This window comes from Marmota monax, unplaced genomic scaffold (assembly GCF_021218885.2).
Source record: "Marmota monax isolate L192 unplaced genomic scaffold, Marmota_monax_Labrador192_F-V1.1 WCK01_AAM20220418_F8-fsc00022, whole genome shotgun sequence".
Classification (NCBI taxonomy): domain Eukaryota; kingdom Metazoa; phylum Chordata; class Mammalia; order Rodentia; family Sciuridae; genus Marmota; species Marmota monax.
The window spans coordinates 27,677,450-27,695,250 of record NW_026695215.1 but is presented as its reverse complement, the minus strand read 5'-3'; the positions used below and the strand labels follow the sequence as shown (position 1 = coordinate 27,695,250).

The following is a 17,801-nucleotide window of genomic DNA, read 5'->3' as shown; positions in this document are numbered from 1 at the left end:
CTCCTAGAATTTCAACACAACCTATTACAACACTCTCCAAGAATACAATAAAAAAATGAAATCTATCCAAAGTATAACCATCTTCACCATTATAAATCAGTGGTTCATGTTGCATATTAAATATAAACGGCAAAATGGAGTTGTAAAGAGTTTCTTTATCATTTCAACTCCAACGCTACGCGCGCTTCGCGGCGGCAGGCTACACCGTGCGGTCCTACGCCAGCCCGGAGTCCCCGCCCAACCCTGCGCGGCCGCGAGAGAGGAAGCGCTGGGGAGGGCGGGCGGCTAGGGCTCCACCAGGCCCGGCGGGGCGGGGGAAGGGGCACTGGAGGCGGCGGGGCGCGCTTCCGGAGACTGCGCGGGCGGGGCCATCGCCTCCGGGGAAGGGGTCCGGCCGGGAGTCAGGGTCAGGGTCCAGGGGTTGGAGCAGCCAGCGCGGAGCAGCAGGTGGGGCGCGGCCGCGGCGGGGCAGTGGGCGGGTGGCCGGAAAAGTGCCGAGCGGGCCCCGGGAACAGCGGCGCTTTGAGAGAATCCTCCCGCTCACCTCAGACGACGACTCCGAGTCTGGCCTCTTTGCGCCGAGAACGCCTGTCCGTGAGTCGCAAGCTCTGAGACTAGGACGGGTAGCTCCAGAGACGACCGCGGACTAAGGAAAGAACCGACGGAGGGCGGCTGGCTGCGGGCGGGGAGCGCGAGCGAAGGAGGGCGGGCGGCGGTGGGAGGGCGGGGAGGGACGTGCGCGCCCCCGGGCGCCCAGCGGGCTCGAGCCGGAGCCAGTCGTGGCCCCGCGTGCGGGCGCGCACTCACAGCTCAGCCACGATTGCTCAGTAGCACGTCCACGCCCTAAAAGCAAGACGCCTAACCAATCATTGCTGCCGCGTGGAGCATCACGGGAACTCCGGGGCTATAAAAGACCCGGTTGCTATTTTATGCTTTCGGAGTCACTCATCCTTTAAGTAAGCAGGGTGGGGTTGGGTGCGCTTGCGCAGTTTTAATACTCCTCCCCAAACTGCCAACTCTTCGCGCAAGCGAGTTAGGGCTCCTCCGCTTTTTATTACGCGTGCGCACTGGTGGTCCTGACCCGGAAGACCATACGCCTGCGTGGTAGGGACTGGGGTGACAGTACCCCGGGTGGGGCGCGGGCCAGTCATGGCGGAACCTTGGTCTGGGCAGTCTTTGCATGCTTTGCCGGCCACGGTGCTGGGCGCGCTGGGCGCCCTGGGCAGCGAATTCCTGCGGGAGTGGGAGGCGCAGGACATGCGCGTGACCCTCTTCAAGCTGTTGCTGCTCTGGTTGGTGTTAAGTCTCTTGGGCATCCAGCTGGCCTGGGGTTTCTACGGGAACACAGTGACCGGGTTATATCACCGCCCAGGTGAGGCTCCCTACGAACCTCCGTGGGCTGGCCGACCCACCACCACCACCACTACTAGGCTGTACCATTGGTTTCCATAGAATCTCCTTAGACTACTAATGATCCCCCAAAGAGGCTCATCAGAATTTGTAGTTGTGCATTGACCTGTGCCACCATACCATTTTAATGCCAGAATTCCCACCAGTCCATCCATCACATAGTAACTGTTCCTCAAAACCCTCACCAGATAATACTAGTCCCTTAGAACCCCCACCACTCTCCACCAAAAATAACCGTTCCCTGACCTGAGCTAATGTCTGCCCAGATCCCCATCCCCAGCCTGCTGCAGCTCTGGATGTATTTCTCCAGGTCTGGGAGGCCAGAATGGATCCACACCCGATGGCTCCACGCATTTTCCTTCGTGGTGAGTAAATCTGTCTCTACCCCAACCCCATGCTTGGCAGATAGAGGTCATCCCTGTGTTATTGACAAGAAGGGGGATTCTCAGGGTATCAGTTCGTCAGCTTAGTGTCCTTTGCAGCACTCTTCTAAATTTCTATGCAGAGTTCAAGCTTCAAGGTGGCATGACACCAGTGTCTGGAGAATCATCACCAGCATGCTGTTCAACAACCTGTGGGGTGGTTAGTGGTACTGTCATAATTTTCAGAGATGAAGTGGCAGGTATGTGGGACCAAGCCCTTCACTTGGGAAGTCCCTCAGTTGCCTCTGTTCTAGGCAAGTGCTCTACCCCAATCTCTATTTTTACCACACTGATCTCATTGGCGTCAACCCCCTCATCTGTAAAACAAGAACTAATTTATCAGAGCATTCAGTCACCAAATCTTTGAGCTTCTACCACTGGCAAATGCCACACTGGACCCAGAGAACAAGGAGAACCCAGGTCCGCTCATAGAAGGGAGCAAGAGATTTATAATGGGGGGGGGGGCAGCTGTGCAGAGGCACAGGTGATCAGGGAAGTCATCTCCCAAGACACCTAAGCTGAGATCAAAGGCCAGGGGATGGTTTAGTGTATTGGGCATGGAGATTGGATAAAACAAGGCACACAGGTGATATAAGAATAGATAAAGCTGTCATGGTGGAGTTTGAACATGTAGACATGGAGGGCCTAAGGAGCCATTGAAGGACTGACTCAGCAAGGTTGTGGCCTGAATTTGCCTGGTTGATGACAAATAGATAAAGGGGTCCAAGAGTGAAGGTAAGAGATCATTTAGGAAGACTACCACTGCCCAGCTTTCTGTCTTGGGCAACTAAGGTAGGATGGGTGCTCCATAAGGTAAGGATCCAAGAAAAACAGGTTTGCAGGGGGAAAATGGTAAGCCCTGGGTGGGCTGTGAAAGATCAGCCTAAAGGTCTGAATTATAGTGCAGCTCTACTGAGCCCAGCTGAGTAAAGGGGCTGGGGAGATTATTCTGTCTCTTCTCTTTCCATCTCCTTCAGGGAAATGGCAGCAAATGAACCTCTCAAAACTCACAGGGAATAAGAGAAGGCAGCAGAAGAGTCTCAAGAGGCATCACGAGGTCTGCTGGCTTTTGCAATGGGTCCTGCTGCTACCCAGACCCCAGGGACAACTGCAGGGGGTTTGGAATTGGGGGCAGAGAGTACCCCAATGCTTTCAGGACTGGGCCTCCATTACATTCAGACTTGTTTCCAACTGTCCCAGGTACTGGGCAAGTAAAGAGTTTTCCTCTACCCTGATACGGGTGCCTTAAGGAGAGAAGACATGTTGCTTCTCTCTCCGGTGTCAGCTCAGGAGAAATCTTTGGGTGGGGAGGCCAGTAGTCCCTTTTCTGTCTTATCTTTTTCCTTTCTCCCTTCTTATCCTTCTGGGATGTGACCCCATAGTGATGTATCACTCTAAGAAGCCAGAGGTTGACCAAATCTGAGATTTGTAAGGAAAATCAGCTCTCCCTGAAGCCCTCAATTTCCTGAATTTCTTTGGTTTTGCTTTATTGGCAGAGCACCAGGTAATCCTGGCCTTTTACTCTATGATTACTTAGCTGGCCATTTAAGTAGAAGGCAGAGTATCCCTGCTGGCACCATCCACACTTAAGCACCAAATCCCATCTCCTTCACCCAACCAGAGCTCTCCACGTATGAACCAGGCAAAGGAAATTGTCATTTATCATCTGTCCTCATGTCTCTGCACTTCTTGGGAGAAAGTTGGGTGCCTGAAAGAGAGACCACAAGCTGAGCCCCTGGGTTGGCTTCTCACTCATATTGTTTAAATACCCATGGGATCTTGGGTCTATACCCTCCCCCCCCCCAATAGGAAAGTACTAAGCACTTATAGTATAGTGACTTCCTCATGCCTTGCAACTTCATGATTTTCCACCTTAAACTGGATCAGGGGCCTCATCCTAAGAGCCACAAGCACATCTCAGCCCCTAGAAACCCTCAACAGGAAAGAGCCACAAGCCAGGCAACCTTGGCCTCTTTACAGTGGGCCAGGAGAGGTTCCAAAAGGGTAGATGGCAAATGGCCCTATACAAACACTGCCTCCAGAAAGCATTGTGGCTCTGGACTTGCCTCCTTCCCTAATGGCTGTACTTCTGCTTGCCTCTGCTGGGCCACCAGCTATCTCAGTGTCACACTGCCTGCTTCTTCTGTTAGATGTCACATATCCATCTGGCAGCCTTTGCTTAGGCAGATCTTTTTGTGACAGAGAAACACTGGAAGTGAGACTGCACTGCACTCAAGCTTATGTACCCACTTCACAGCTGTCATCTGGCTTGAAGGATGATGCTTTCTTCATAGCCCCAGACCCATCTGCTGGCACCACCACATATACATTTAGGGTCTCACATTTCACTCCAAGCCCAAGTGAGGATGTAGCTTATTAAACAAAGAAGTGCATTGCTTGTGTGGTTATTCAAACAAGGCAAGTGGACATGCACAGGGGGCAGCTGGTGGGGGAACTGCCGAAGATTTGCAGAGATGAGAGGTGATGCCAGTTCCTTGGAGGAATGGTGGTGGGCACCCAACAAGGACAGTATTCCCATTAGTTCTTATAGAACTGGCTCTCTCAAGTCCTCCCATCTTGGAGGCCAGGAATGCAGGCATTGGGTTGACAACCCAGGAACCCTGAACAATGAAGCTAGAGACCATGGGAAGTTGGAAGGAATAAGCTCATTTAATTTTTTTCAGGAATCAGTAAAGTCTAGTTATGGGTCCCAGGGGTGAAGGTCACCTCAGGTGGTAAATTTGCCATGGTTTGCTACTGGGCAGTGGGCCAAGCCAAATAGGGAATGTGGAAGAGTGAGTCCATGTCTGCTCACCCACCCCCAGGTTTACACATAGGAATAACTAAGCCAATGTTCCATGACTCAAGAATCATTCCTGTACAGGGAGAGGAAGCAGTTTGCATTCATGGAAAGCAAAGTGAAGGAGGTTTGCTAAGCTCACACTGTCCACAGTAATAGCCCTCTGAAATGTGAGAAACTGGTGAGGTAGATTGGGCAGGTATTCTCCCTACAAAGTTGAACTTTTGCTTTATAGCCAGCACTTATGGCAGAGTAGAGTTACTGGGGTTATGAACTGAAATAGGACATAGGGTGAGCTGAAATCAGTGGCATGTATTGGGGTTTAGGGGTAGTCTCAGTGGCCTCCTCAAATAGACTAGAGCCAAATTCTAATTAGCTGCCCACTCCTGGTGAATTCTTCCTCATTATCCTGACTGAGCCCTAATGAATGCCCCCTAGAGGTAGACTTCCAGAGAGGAGCGCCCTTCCCTGGGCCTTTTTCAATTCAGAGTGTAGTAGTTCGTGGGTACAAAGGGCATTTTGCTGACCACAGCCATCTGCTGCTTCCGCCGCACCTCTACAAGCAGCTGTGTTCCTGGCTGACTGTACTTGAAGGGCACATAACCCATTGCCACATTCTTCTTCAGGCAGGGTGAGGGGCAGCCACTGGTCACAGTACCTGTCCAAGCATAGGCCATGTGTCAATACCACCATGCCAGCCCAATACCCCAACACTTTTGGGGAAGGAACAAGGGCTCCCCAGCTTCCCTGGATCACTTACCAATCATGATGCCTTCTGTGCTCAGGATGGGGTTGTGTGCCCGCATTGGAGCCCCCTCACACATCAACCCCACACGCTTCCGCTGCACCTCACCTTTCAGCTGGGGAATAATAACCTTAGCTCCTGGGAAATCCATAGCAGCTCGGCGACGCTTCCCTGGAACATGATACATCAGACCTAAGTCACAGCCTGTAAAAGCCCTGGCCACAAGAGGTCCTAGATACAAGGACCCCAAATGACATTCATCAAGATCATTTGGGCTCTCCCAGGCTGATTCCTCTCTTGCACTGCAGTCAGCCAGCCAACCACCTCCTACCCACAGAAAACCATGCTGAGGGTCTTCAGTTTGTAATGGGCAGAGCCACAGTAGACCTTCAGGGAATGGAGGCTCAGCAAGGCTGAGTCACTTGCTCCAACTGTTAGGAGCAGTTATAAGCCAGCTGACCTCATTAAAGGTCACTCCAACCTGCAGAATCCCTTCAGTGCTAGCCCAACTCACCCAATGTCCAACCAAGGCTGCCCTCAACAGGTGTGGTATGTTCATCAATATCATTCCCATACAGGCAGAGGCCTGCTTCCAGGCGCAGGCTGTCCCTGGCAGCCAGCCCTGCCAGCTTCACCTCTGGGTTTTCCAGCAGAGCCGTTGCCAGGTGGACTGCCCCAGAGGCTGGCACTGAGATCTGCATGGGACACCAGAGAGCAGGTGGTCAGTTGCTCCTATAAATTTTGTACCCTGCACTGCCCTCCATTCACTTGACATACCTCTACACCATCTTCTCCTGTGTAGCCACAACGGGTCACTCGACAGCCAGACACACCAAACACCTTCATCACAGCACTGGTCATGAAGGGTAATTTCCTCAGGTCATCTGCCACACCAGCCTGAAGAACTTGGGCTGCAGTAGGGCCTGGACCCAAGAAGCCAATGATCAAGAGTCCTGGTCCCAGCCCCCCCTCAAAGCTAGACTATAGCCCTTACTCAGTGACTAGAGTAAGTCCTGAGCAAGTCCTCTGAGACAAGATGCCTTTGCCCCTGGTCCAACAATAGTTGGGGGGGGAAAGAAAGATACCTTAGAATTATGGCACACAAATATCATACCATCTACACCTTCATTTTGAACGGCCTCTGTGTTAAGCAGTAGATGAAGCCAAGAAGACAAAGGTTAGGTTCAATCCAGCCCAGACCGCTCACCTTGCAGGGCTAGCAGAGCATTATCCACAATCTCCAGGCCCACATCACTGCCCCTGTTCTTAAGTTCCCTGACCTTGTCCTAAAAAGAAAGACAGAAACACCACACCAGTGTCTGGGACCACTTACTGAGCACCTACGATAGGCTGGACACTGCAGTGTTGAGCAATGAGATACTAGGCTGGTTCCCATCTTAGAAGGTCACACATCTACTAGATGGTAAGGCTGATCTATGCTCAGTTCTGTCACTTCTACCCTCCCCAGAGGATGCTCACTTGGTGACCAGGGTCACTTTTACCTCCCCATGTTCCCTAGTACCCACAACCAAACCCTGGCATGCTTCAGGGAGGACTTGCTCTTGAGTCTTATAGCTATTCATCATTCAGAGCCATTTTCTGAGCCTCTTGTCTGTGACCTGGACAACACGGAATACTGCTTTATGAAAAAGGAAAACAAAAGTGCCTGAAACACAGAAGGGCTATACCTGCATGAGGGCCAAGTCCTTGTCCCAGCAGCCAGCATTGGACACCACATACAGGTGTCCTTCAGAAGTATTGGTCACAATCAAGTCATCTAAGATGCCTCCAGCCTCGTTGGTAAACAGCGACAGTGTCCCCTAGCATCAAAGTGGAGCATTTTTGCTTTAGGTCCAGAAAACCAAAGCCAAGGGTAAGCAGACACCACAAACCCATGAACTTTCATGCCCAGAGCTCAGGCTGTACAAGTTGTAAGGGGCAAGGCTAGATTCAAATCCAGAGTCTTTGATTCTCACGCACCAAGTTTTCAACTCCTCCCCACCTTGGGCAATGCCCTGCAGTACTGAGAATTCCATCTCACGTTTAATCTATGATATCCAATACCTACTGCTTCATCCCACCCAGACAACTCAGCTCATGGATAAAAACCTTGAAGTCCATCTTCATCCCAGATAAACCACCAAAATACTGCAAGGCTGGCCTTAGCCTTCCCATTAAATGGATGAAGAACCTAAGGTTGTAAGGTCTCATGAATCACCTGGGGATCTTGCCAAAATAAAGGTTCTCATTCAGAAGTCTGGAGCAATGTCTGAGAGTATATTCCTAACAAGATCCCAGGAGGCAGTAAGGCTGCTGGCTTAGGGACCATACTTTGAATAGCAAGGGGATAGGAAGCATGAAAGGCCAGAAATTATACATAAAACCTTGGTTTCTGGCCTCCTAGCCTGATGTGATGATGCTGGGACAGCATCCCACAGCTGGCTAGGCATCTGGAAATGACCTAAGATCCGAGTTCCTCAAGACATTAAGGCCCAAGAATCCGTATCTGATCTATGTCTATGTCCTCAAGCTTAAGGCAGGGACCCAGCCTGATTGCTGGCTCGTGACTAAGAACACCCATTGAGCAGAAATAAAAGGGCTCACCTGATTTGGCCTTAGCTCTGCAATGTCTCCAACCACTAAACTCTCCATCAGCTTCACCCGGTCACAACCAAATATCTCGGTCTGGGAAAGAGATCAAAAGCCTTAGGCCACTGCAATAGCTGCATCTGAAAGGCCACTAGACCCTTGCTACTTGAAAGGCTGAGGCAGGAGGAAGATATGTTCGAGGCCAGCCTGGACAATTTAGCAAGATCCTGTCTCAAAAGAATAAAAAATGCTGGGGATGTAGCTTAGTGGCAGAGCACCCTTTGGTTTGGCTTCCAGTAACACACACACACACACACACAAAGCACTAGGCAAGGAGGCATCTCTCAATTCACAAGACAGTCCAACCAAAGTAATTGGTGAGTCTTTCAGTTCTGCACCCCTCACTCCCACTCCCATTTCCCAGCCTAGGGTGTTATTGGACTTAAGGGGGATACAGCATTTTACTGAAATACCCACTTTTCCAAACCAATACCCAACCCGGTGCATTGTACCAGCTCTGGAAAACCCAGGGCATTAAGGTATACAGTTTTAGGTATACAGTTAGCAAAAACAGGCAGGAGAGAACATACACAGATGATCAAGGAAACCCTGAGTTAATCAGCCAGCCCCTTGAGTTTCTTGGCCTTGCCAAAAAACCCTTAGACCTCCAGCTATTTATGGGCTGTCTTTAGAATCCCGCTCCCAGCAAACAAAGCCGAGGAGTGCAACACTGTGGTCGAGGAAGGTCTGTTTCAGCAGCAGACACACTCTCATAGCTCACCTGCAGCATGTGAGAGACATCAAAGAGCGAGCAATGTCGCCGTGTATGAAGGTGCGATTCAATGTGACTTTCCTGGTACTGTATGGGCAGACTCCAACCCGCAAATGCCACCATTTTCCCGCCATGGGCCAGGTGGAAGTCATGGAGCGGAGTTCTGCGGAGCACATCCTGTGGGCAGCCCGGTTTAGTGCCATCAGGGCCCTAGTTCCTGGCTGCATCCCTCCCCCACCCGCCAAAACCCGCAGCAAACCTCCAACACCCTTTATCCCACCTGCGAGCAACTGAGAGGGCGACCTGGGGCCGAGGGAAGCGCCTGCAGGCGAAAGCCCAAAGGGGCCACCATGCTCATAGCCCGCTGCATCGTCGCTGGCAACTAGTGCAGATGGCGTAGAGAGGCCACCACTCTGCCAGGCACGCCGGGAGATGTAGTCCAAGCCCCTACCCGAACAGGTCTTCCCAAGGCGCAAAGGATCAGAAAAGGGGGCGGGAAGCCCCGAGGGCAGGCTGGGATTCAGAGTGCAACCACTCCCAGCAGCCTCAAGTAAGACCTAATCCAGGCGGGTCAGGCAGTCCAGAGTAGACTAGGCTGCCTAGAACCAAAGCTGGAGGCTAGCCCTCCCCCAGCCCTGCCTCCAAAGGGTCAAAGTTTTGCAAGGGGCTGAAAGGCTTGAATCACACATTCAGTACCTCAGGAGTGTAAGGTCAAATGGAGGAATGGAGAGGTCACAAGAAGGTGGAGTCAATCTGGCAGGCAGAGCACCACTGCAGCCTGTCCTCGTGTAGGGTTCTCCAACTATTGCACAGGAACACACAGGCAGCCAGCACAATCATGCATTCCACAAGTATTTATTGATCTTGTCCTGTGCTGGGTACTGGGAACATAGCTGGGAATATCATATGATCCCTGCAACCCCAGGGTCCTCTTTACTCACATATACACACACTGAGGGGTATTGTTTCCTGAACACAGGACTATGGTCATCATCCTTTCAGAAAAAGTTGAGTGGGCTAAGTAAATGACCCTGAAGATAGACACCACCTGCAAGAAGGCTGATGGGTGAGAACAGAGGGTGGGAACCAAATGGTGACTCGACTAAACTTCCCCCAGAAAACTATTATGCCGCATACGTCCAGTTTGCCATGTCTGAGACAACCTGCAATATGCCTTCATAATACTCCCCCAGGGGCAAAGCTAGGAAGAACTGGAAGTAATCAAGACTTTCTCACATGAAGGAAGAAGTGCCTGCATCATTCAACAGTTGGCCCAGGTTGATGAAGTACCTTAGCCTCTTAAAAGGCACCAGTGACTCACTTGGATCCCACCTACCTACCAAGGTTGACCCCTCATGCTGAGCACAAATGCAAAGAACCAACTGAGAAAAGAAACATGGATATGCTTTGAGCTGTGTCAGATGGCACACAGGTTGTAGTTCTCATTTTCAGGCTCCAGTATTGCCAGAGGCACCTGTCCAGGCCCAATGGAACACATCCAGGAGACAGCTCAGGGATCTAGGAACTCAGGATACCTAGATCTCCAGCTTTGCCTGGTAGGCAGGTAGCAGCTGAGTTTAAACAGGAAATTTGTTTTGTAGGAATAACACCAAAGGGAAAGAAGGCCATGAGGGGGAACTGAGGAATGAATGGGGCACCTCTTCATCAAGCTTCCCAATAAATGAGTGCCAAGGGAACAGTAACCTTCTAGGGTTAGATGGAGCAGATTCATCCCAGCCCACTGCAGTCAGGGTAGGGGAACTGGCAGAAGACAGGGGTGTGCTTGTTGGCAGAAGGGGCAGAGGGTGCTCAGGAATTTTCAGTATTTTTAGGGTAGAAGAAGGAATTGTGTTGCAGCCAGATGGAAGACAGAGTGTATCCTTGTTAGGAACTCATGCTGAAGTAATACAGTAAGCCCCAAGAATCTTGAATCTGTAAATGTGGCCCAGTCAGAATGGGCATGCAAGCAACACTTGGAATGCACAGGATACACAATTCTGCCTCTGGTAGCCCAAACCAAGCCTGGATGGGCATTGAAAGGCCAATGTCTCAGCTAGGAGCCACTGCTCAAGTGTAGGAGAGCAAGTTCAGGTCATAACAGCCATCCACCTGCAAACACACACACACAAAAAAAACTATCAGGTCTGACCTGCTCAGGGCAAATGCAAGCCAAACAAGGAAACAGTCACTCACATCAAAACGGCCGATCCTCGTGGAGGTGTGACTTGCCCGGATCATTTCTGTCAGTGCCCACATCTGCTGCACCTCAGAAGACACCCTGCTGGGGTCTGGAAGACCCTGCTCAAAAGGAGGGGTCAGTGGCCAGGAGTCTCTCCCCAGAAGTACCCTTAGAGCTCTAAAGAGGCCAAGATAGCCTATGGAGCCCTCTAGTTAAGATGAGTATTCCAGATGACTTGTGAAACACAAGGCTGGGGCCTGATGTTTGGTAGGCAGCCCAGCCCAACACCAGAGATACTGCAAATCCCAAAATGTTCCCAAGAAAATGTCATAAATTGAACTAAGGGTTTTGGGTCCAGCCCCAGATTCTTATAGAAAGGGCCACCAGAGCCATTCACATGTGGTTCAGACCCAGGGTGAAAGCTTACCTCAGGGAGGGGGATAGGTTGTTCACAGGGTACTGGGTGAGACAGCCACTTGGGGAAGGTCATGGAGGGGCTCTACAAAACAAAGGTATACTGTTCTGAGTAAGGCATAGTGGGATAATTCTGGAACCTGAGAGCAGAGATAAGGGGCCCTGAGCCTCAGACACTGGAAAAATCCTGTTCAAGAGGCCCACAAAGCTCAAGGGAACAGTCAGACTACTAAGTTCTCCTGCTATGCAGAAGGAAGCCCCAGAAACATAAGCAGCAAAAAAGTCTCTTTTGGCTGGATATGGCACATGCCTGTGATCCCAGCAACTCTGGAAGTTGAGACAGAAGGATCACAAATTTGAGGCCAGCCTCAGCAACTTAGCGAGACCCTGTTTCAAAATAAAAAGACTGGGCTGGGGATGTGGCTCAAGCGGTAGCATGCTCGCCTGGCATGTGTGCGGCCCGGTTCAATCCTTGGCACCACATACAAATAAAGATGTTGTGTCCACCGAAAACTAAAAAATAAGTATTAAAAAAATTCTCTCTCTCTCTCTCTTTAAAAAATAAATAAATAAATAAAAAGACTGGGAATGTAGCTCAGTGACAAAGTGCTCTTGGCTTCAATCCCTAGTACCACAAAAAAAAAAAAAAAAGAAAAGAAAAAGGGCTGGGGATGTAGCTCAGTGGTAAAGTGCCCCAAGGGTTCAATCTCCAATTGTAGGGAGGGGATGGAGAAAGTGTGTCCTGACGATTCCAACTCTGAAAATGGTGGGTAGTTCAGTGGAAGTGTCTGCCTTGCATTCGCAAAGCCCTGGGTTCAACTCCCAGTTCCAAAAAAGACAAAAAAAAAAAAAGAACCCCATCAAATGGCCAGGGAATATGGACACAGAGCCCCCACCTTTCCTCACAAACTTCTAGCATTCACATGCAACTAACTTCCATGAAAGACTCCGGAGTCTCACTATCCTCACTCTTTACCCACCCGATCCCACTGCCCCAACTCTTCCAGCCCTACCTGGAAGCCTCTTGGGAAAATGGCTAACCAACAGCTTTGAGCTAGTCACTTACCTTTGGTCCCTGCTGGTAGATCTGCAGCTCCTCCACTGTGAAAGACAGCCACAGTGGTGATGGCTGCCGTAGAATCAGACGCAGCTCCAGTACTCTGGTCATGTCACACAGCATCTGACATATACACAAACAAGAACCCAGAGAAGACCCAATTCACTTCCCAGGAACCTCCCAAACAGCAGTGAGCAAGTGCAAAGGAAAAAACGGTAGTTGTTCCAAGGAACATACCTGGAAGCCACAGCCCAAACAAGTCCCCCCCCACCCCTGTCTTCCCTCCTGGTGTACTGATCTAACCCCCACATCTCTAAGTCCTCATATTGGCTTCCCTGGCCATGCTGAGGTCAAGCTGACCTGGTGCTTGAACAGCGATATATACTCCTGGGCTCCCTCCTCACTGTGTGGATCAGGCATCAGACAGTAGTCCCGCAGGCAAGTCACCCACTTCGCTGGTGAGTGTGTTGAAGTATGCTGACGGACACGAATGCTTAAAAAGGCTGTGTAGTAATTCTTAAATGTGATCTCCTGCAACTAGAGCACACAAAACTCACCATGACAAATCAGGCCCAGAATCTGAAAGGATCAAAGACACTATCTTCTTTCTTTTGAAATGCACTCTTTTGCTAAATGTGTGTGTATGTGTGTGGGTGTGTAGGTATGTATGTGTGTGTAGTGCTGGGGATTGAACCCAGGGCGTTGAGCTTGCTAGGCAAGTGCTCTACCACTGAGGGGCATCCTCAGCCCTGCTAAACAATTTTGTTGTTGGTTTTGCTTTAGTTTTTGTTTCTTTCATTGCTGAAATTGAACCCAGGGACTCATGTATACTAGGTAAGCACTTTACCACAGAGCCACATCTCCAACTCATCTGCTAAACAATCCAACAAGCACCGCTGGGATCCAAACACAATTTTGCTTTTCTAGAAGAACCCACAGTCTAAATGAGTAAGTGCATGCAAACAAACCATGAGTGCAGATCTTGCCATATGTTTAACATGTGTCTGGATACACATCAGAGTCATCCAAAGAAATTTTTTAAAATACAGGTGTCCAGGGTCCACCTCAAACCTACTAACTCAGAATTTCCACTGTCAGGTCCTCTCAATAGTTTACCAGGTGACAATAAGGAAAAACTTGGGAGATAACCACACACTGTAACCCAAAGTGCATGGGGCCCAGAGAGCTGGTGAGGACAAGACAAAGAATGGCTTTCAATGCCAGTCCTTTAGAAATAGGATTTATCCTCTGTGCTGAGCTCGCTCAGTGTTCAGTCACTCTGCCAGCTGATATAGAAATGCAATTGGAGAGTAAAACCTGGAATCATTGGGAGGCTCTAATGAGAAATGAGTTACACCTGACCTCTGACAGGGACTGCAAGAATGGGGAGGCAGGTAGGTTTCACGGTAAATCATTGTTAACTATCCCCAGCTGTGACCAAGGACTGACCTGATCTTTTACCTCTAAGTGTGTGTGTGTGTGTGTGTGTGTGTGTGTGTAGTATTTCCAGTATCATATACCCTACTCTCTGGCACCCTGCTGCCAGTGCTCTTCTGGATGCGGGGAAGAGATGTGGAAGAGAACAGGGCAGAAAGTTCTAATAAACACTATATATTCTATTGAAGAAATAAATAAATGAGTGATTTATTAATTCGTAAGGTCAAAGGGCAGTACAAGAATACAGAGGCTTTCAGTAACCAATTTCTTCTGGGAAACGCCCAAGTTTCCAAGTTGCCCCGCCCAGGCGCCCGGGTCTTGCGCAAGGGGCGTGCTCACCTCGAAAGGCGCAACGCTGGGGAAGGTGACATCGATAACCAGCACGCCAGGCCGGCCTTGGGAAGTCCGTACGTCGCCCACCTGCAGGGCTACAGTGCTTTTCACATGACAGGGCACCGACACGCGGGACATGATGCCAGCAGCCGCGACCAGGTTGAGTCGTCGCTCGGAGCCTCCAACCTTCCTGGCTTCCGAGCAAAGAACCAAGAACTACAACTCCCGGGAAGCCTCGCACTTGGCCAGGCTAGCCAATCACCGGCGTTCAAGGCAGGCCAGGAGTCGGAAGTGCCGGCGGAAGTTTTCCTTTAGCCAATCACGATGGGAACCTTAAAGTCCACTATCCGCTGCGATCTGCAACGGTCGACTTTTTCAGAATCCAAACCTTTATGTCCACTTGTAGCACTTCCAGTCTCTCTGAATCTCTGCTATTTGATTCGGTAGGGCGGTAGCCACTTAACTGTGTATATAGCCATGAACATGAGTGAGCGTAGCGACTGGCCAACTTTAATCGCAAAGATAGATATTAGACTTTTTTTTTTTTTTTTTTTTAAGGGATTGAGGATGCCTGGTGCAGTCGCGCACGCCTGTAATTCCCAGAGAGTAAGGCGGGAGGATCGCAAAGTTCAGACCAAGGAATGGCCTAAAGAAGTTGTACTTTCCAGCCCAGGCCTGGAAACCCTCAGTGATAGGAAATAATCTGTTTCCTCCTAGGCCATTGTCAGGGGAAACAATTTGTAACCTTTAGTCTCCTGGCCATTTTCATCTCTATTTTGACTTAAGCTAATGATTCCCTTACTAGATCCTTCCAGGTTCCTGAGATATTTCCTTTTCAGGAAAGTTTCCCATGCTGGAACAGAGACTTCCCCAAATCCAAGAAGACTACAGGCTTTCTAAGGCATCCAGAGAGTACAGACAGGCTCTGGCCTTCAGGCTCCTGCTGTGAGAGCACAGCCACAAACACAGACTTGTGTAGCCTCTCATTGCAGATAAATCTAACCTCATAGCTCTCTGGTAGGGAACCCCTCCATTGCCTATACTCTGGTAGGTTGACCTTTTCAATATGAATCCTCACTGAGTCCCTCGATTTTATTTATTTTTATTATTATTATTATTTTTAGAATTTTATTTTATTTTTTAATTATTGGACACAACATCTTTGTTTGTATGTGGTGCTGAGGAGAACCCGGTCCGAACGCATGCCAGGCGACCGTGCTACCGCTTGAGCCACATCCCCAGCCCGAGTCCCTCGATTTTAGACCCAAGTACAACTCTTTTAATAAGTCCATGGATCTGGAACATGAATAGCCCCTACCAACAAGTTGGTCAGTACCTTCCACCTTTTCCAACTGGGCACCTTAACTCAAGTTACTCCCACATACTGCCTTCTTCCTTCCTAGCCTCCTCACATTCTACTCTACCCAGGACACTCTACATCTTGCTCTTAACCCACATTTCCACACTTTTATTCTAGTCTTTGTTTTTGTTTTGTTTTGTTGCTGGTATTAGGGGTTAACTCAGCAGTGCTCTAACACTGAACTAGATGCTCAGTTCTTTTTAGTTTATTTATTTGTTTGGGGGGTGAAAGGCGAGTGACTCAACCCAGTCGGATATTCAACCAAGAGATTTCATTGGGGGAGCCGCCGGAAGGGGAAGAAAAGGAGAGGAAGAGAGCAGAGCTTCAGCTTAAGAAGGGTTGCTTGGTGACTTTGCAGGTGCTGATTGGCATGGTAACTCAAGTAGGGCGAGTGGACACTGTGTTCTTTGGGGATTGGTCAAGAAGACTTTTGACTTTGGTGGCCTTTGGAGAGAGGAGTAGGGGTAAGGTATTAAGGTGATGTTCTTCTTGCCAGATGGAAACTTAACTTCAGCAGGGAGAAAACCCATGGGAGAAATAAAACCAAAAGGCAGGGTCTCCCACACACCCAACAGGAGTACCGGGAGTTAAACTCTGGTGTGCTCAACCATTGAGCCACATCCCCAGCCCTATTTTGTATTTTATTTAGAGACACTGAGTTGCTTAGCACCTCTCTGTTGGTGAGGCTGGGCTTTGAACTTTGATTCTCATGCCTAGCCTCCCAGTCTGTTTAGATTGCAGGTGTGTGCCACCACACCCAACATCTTTTTAGTTTTTGAGACATGGTCTAGCTAAATTGCCCAGGCTGTCTTCCAATTTGCAATCCTCCTGCCTTAGCCTCCCAAATAGCTGGGACTCTAAGTGTGTGCCACAATGCTGGGCTCCTAGTCTAGTTTTAAATTTGAATTTTTCAGAATCCTTTCTTAATTCTTGGACTAATTGGGTCATTACACATTGTCATAGTGGTCTTCAGGTTTTATTTTGATCCTCACCTAAAGCCTGTCTCTCACACTGGCTCATGTAGAGCAGAAGGCAGGAATTAAATTTCTCTGTTTAATGACTATGTCCAACATCTTTTAGCAACACGATGGGCACAGTAAGTATATTCCAAATGAACAAATTATTGTTTGATTTTAGGAATTTCCACTTAAAGCCAAAATAGAGTCACCAAGAAAGGACTTACCCTCTCACTTGGCTCCACTAAAGGACAAGACAAAATATATGAAAAAAATGGCTTTTAGATATTACAAATCAGTCACACAAGATTTTTTTTAAATATTTATGTTTTAGTTGTAGTTGGACACAATGCCTTTATTTTATTTACTTATTTTTATGTGGTGCTGAGGATTGAATCCAGGGCCTTGCACATGCTACGCGAGTACTCTACTGCTGAGCCACAACTCCAGCCCTCACACAAGATTTTAAAGACAAGACATGAAATGAACTTAAAGATTATCCCAGCTTAATGTCTAAAGAGTGTTTCCAAGCACAAAGAGGAGGAATCCAGGTGGGATCTGGTAGACTCCTGTGTTGAAAAGGCAAAACTGGATAATTTAAGAAGGTAAAAATGTCTAGAGGCTAAAAAGGACAAAACCCAAAGAGAGATTACTCTGAAGATCTCCAAGGGGTTCCCCTTGAGCCTTCAGCTGAGTAATAATCAGTTCATGCATGTGAGGAAAGTACTCAAAGCCCAGGAAAGAATTACCTCAAAATAAAAAGAGATAATAATCATCAAATCTTAACTCAGAAGCTGGGCACAATGGCATGCACCTGTAATCTGTACTTGAGAGGCTGAGACAGGAGGATCACAAGCTGGAGAGCAGCCTGAGGAATTTAGCCAGACCTTAAGCAACTGAGTGAGATCTCTAAACATAAAAAAGGGCTGGGTATGTATTTCAGTGGTAAAGTACCCCCAAGATTCAATCTCGAGTACCAAAAACAAAATTAAAAAAAAAAAAGTTGTAATTTTGTCCTTTTTTCTTTCCCTTGAGATAGGGAATGATAAGCTAATGACAGACATTCCCTTTGCATGCAAAGTTCAAATGTCTTAAGCCTTAAGCTTTAAGTCCAGAAGATGCACACTCACTCAGACCAAGGTGACCAGATCTGGAACCAAGGCAGGCTTTTCCTGGCTTGGAGTAGATGACTGTTGAGGAGAGGATCTTAGGGAGGAGTTGTGGCTCAGACGAGGCAATTTAAGATCAGTGAGGATCAAGCAGAGGGAATGTCAGGTCCTCATTAGGCTCTCTAGCTCCAGTGCATCCTTGTTTCGGCTGGCTGAAT

At 49.0% G+C, this 17,801-nt stretch overlaps 4 protein-coding genes across 10 annotated transcripts in view; 1 reads left to right on the top strand and 3 right to left on the bottom strand.

Annotated features, from left to right (window-relative positions):
* The window catches only part of Rhoa (ras homolog family member A), a 47,687-nt gene extending 46,949 nt beyond the window's left edge, over positions 1–738 (bottom strand). For all 4 annotated transcript variants that reach the window (XM_058574909.1, XM_046431353.2, XM_046431352.2 and 1 more), the window contains exon 1: positions 545–738. The gene's annotated coding sequence lies outside the window, so the exon portion shown is untranslated. The remainder of the gene's footprint in view (positions 1–544) is intronic.
* Positions 736–4,225, top strand: Tcta (T cell leukemia translocation altered). Of its 3 annotated transcripts, none has more exons than XM_046431347.2 (3): positions 736–1,372; positions 1,677–1,775; positions 1,916–2,803. In XM_046431347.2, the coding sequence occupies exons 1-3, from the start codon at positions 1,150–1,152 to the stop codon at positions 2,197–2,199; spliced, it is 606 nt and encodes a 201-aa protein (XP_046287303.2). In that variant the 5' UTR covers positions 736–1,149; the 3' UTR covers positions 2,200–2,803. The 3 variants fall into 3 exon arrangements, with proteins under 3 accessions (XP_046287303.2, XP_058430891.1, XP_046287305.1); XM_058574908.1 differs by having other exon boundaries at positions 1,721–1,775; positions 1,916–2,179; XM_046431349.2 differs by lacking the exon at positions 1,916–2,803 and adding an exon at positions 2,810–4,225 and having other exon boundaries at positions 747–1,372; positions 1,721–1,775.
* A 258-nt stretch (positions 4,226–4,483) lies between these two features.
* Positions 4,484–10,754, bottom strand: Amt (aminomethyltransferase). 2 transcript variants are annotated; one of them, XM_046431346.2, is made up of 10 exons: positions 9,435–10,754; positions 9,019–9,199; positions 8,748–8,915; positions 7,982–8,062; positions 7,066–7,197; positions 6,585–6,663; positions 6,155–6,300; positions 5,892–6,072; positions 5,393–5,548; positions 4,484–5,290 (listed from the first exon to the last, which is right to left on the bottom strand). In XM_046431346.2, the coding sequence occupies exons 2-10, from the start codon at positions 9,106–9,108 to the stop codon at positions 5,112–5,114; spliced, it is 1,212 nt and encodes a 403-aa protein (XP_046287302.1). In that variant the 5' UTR covers positions 9,109–9,199; positions 9,435–10,754; the 3' UTR covers positions 4,484–5,111. The 2 variants fall into 2 exon arrangements, with proteins under 2 accessions (XP_046287302.1, XP_046287301.1); XM_046431345.2 differs by having other exon boundaries at positions 9,019–9,441.
* Nicn1 (nicolin 1, tubulin polyglutamylase complex subunit) lies at positions 9,578–14,383 on the bottom strand. The gene is made up of 6 exons (XM_046431350.2): positions 14,165–14,383; positions 12,749–12,925; positions 12,398–12,511; positions 11,345–11,416; positions 10,932–11,036; positions 9,578–10,847 (listed from the first exon to the last, which is right to left on the bottom strand). The coding sequence occupies exons 1-6, from the start codon at positions 14,294–14,296 to the stop codon at positions 10,806–10,808; spliced, it is 642 nt and encodes a 213-aa protein (XP_046287306.1). The 5' UTR covers positions 14,297–14,383; the 3' UTR covers positions 9,578–10,805.
* Between the last annotated feature and the right edge of the window lie 3,418 nt (positions 14,384–17,801).